Raw genomic sequence first — 758 nt, forward strand, 5'->3', positions numbered from 1 at the left:
AGCATCTCCGGGACAAGAGATCAGCCTGGCAGTTACATGTGTTTTTCTTCAAACTGGTTGCCAGGTTGGAATGGCCAATGACATCAGAGATTCCAACCTTCCTGATTGGAGGACCGGACTCCGTCGGCGCCTGGAAGCTGAGGTGAACAACAGCATCTTCTCAGAGCTGTTCGCCACTCCTGACTTCTCCCAGCCTCGAGAATTCATAACACACTCTTCTGGCTCCTAGCAGAGTCCAGAAGAAGGCCTTGGACAGAACAGAGACTAGGTTCTGTGGGATGGAACAGATTTTGGGAAAGATCACGACCCTGCTCCCCGAGGATAAGGAGGAGAGCCCCCAGCCGAACACCTCGGAGTACTCCCTCCAGGAGGTGGTGGATGATGAAGTGTCGGGACCATCAGGTGAGGGGACTGGAGGAAGAAGAGGTGGGACAGGATTGACTAACTCGAAGGAAGGGAGCTGGGTGCGGTGGCTCGCGCCTGTAACCCCAACACTTTGGGAGGCCAAGGCGGGCAGATCACCTGAGGTCAGGAGTTCAAGACCAGCCTGGCCAACATGGTGAAACCCCATCTCTACTAAAAGTACAAAAATTAGCCAGGTGGTAATGGTGCGTGCCTCTAATCCCAGCTACTTGGAAGGTTGAGACAAGAGAATCGCTTGAGCCTGGGAGGAAGAGGTTGTAGTGAGCCGAGATCACGCTACTGTACTCCGATCTGTGTGAAAGAGTGAGACGCTGTCTCAAAAAAAAAAAAAAAAA

General features: G+C 52.6%; 1 protein-coding gene across 1 annotated transcript in view; it reads left to right on the plus strand.

The window, feature by feature from the left end:
• The first annotated feature begins 3 nt into the window (after window positions 1–3).
• The window catches only part of LOC105543768 (putative speedy protein-like protein 2), a 10,274-nt gene continuing 9,519 nt past the window's right edge, over window positions 4–758 (plus strand). The window contains exon 1 of the mRNA XM_011985845.1: window positions 4–402. Within this exon, the coding sequence (XP_011841235.1) occupies window positions 279–402 (124 nt within the window). The 5' untranslated portion in view covers window positions 4–278. The remainder of the gene's footprint in view (window positions 403–758) is intronic.

The sequence above is a fragment of the Mandrillus leucophaeus genome, unplaced genomic scaffold (assembly GCF_000951045.1).
Source record: "Mandrillus leucophaeus isolate KB7577 unplaced genomic scaffold, Mleu.le_1.0 Scaffold29, whole genome shotgun sequence".
Taxonomy (NCBI): Eukaryota; Metazoa; Chordata; class Mammalia; order Primates; family Cercopithecidae; genus Mandrillus; species Mandrillus leucophaeus.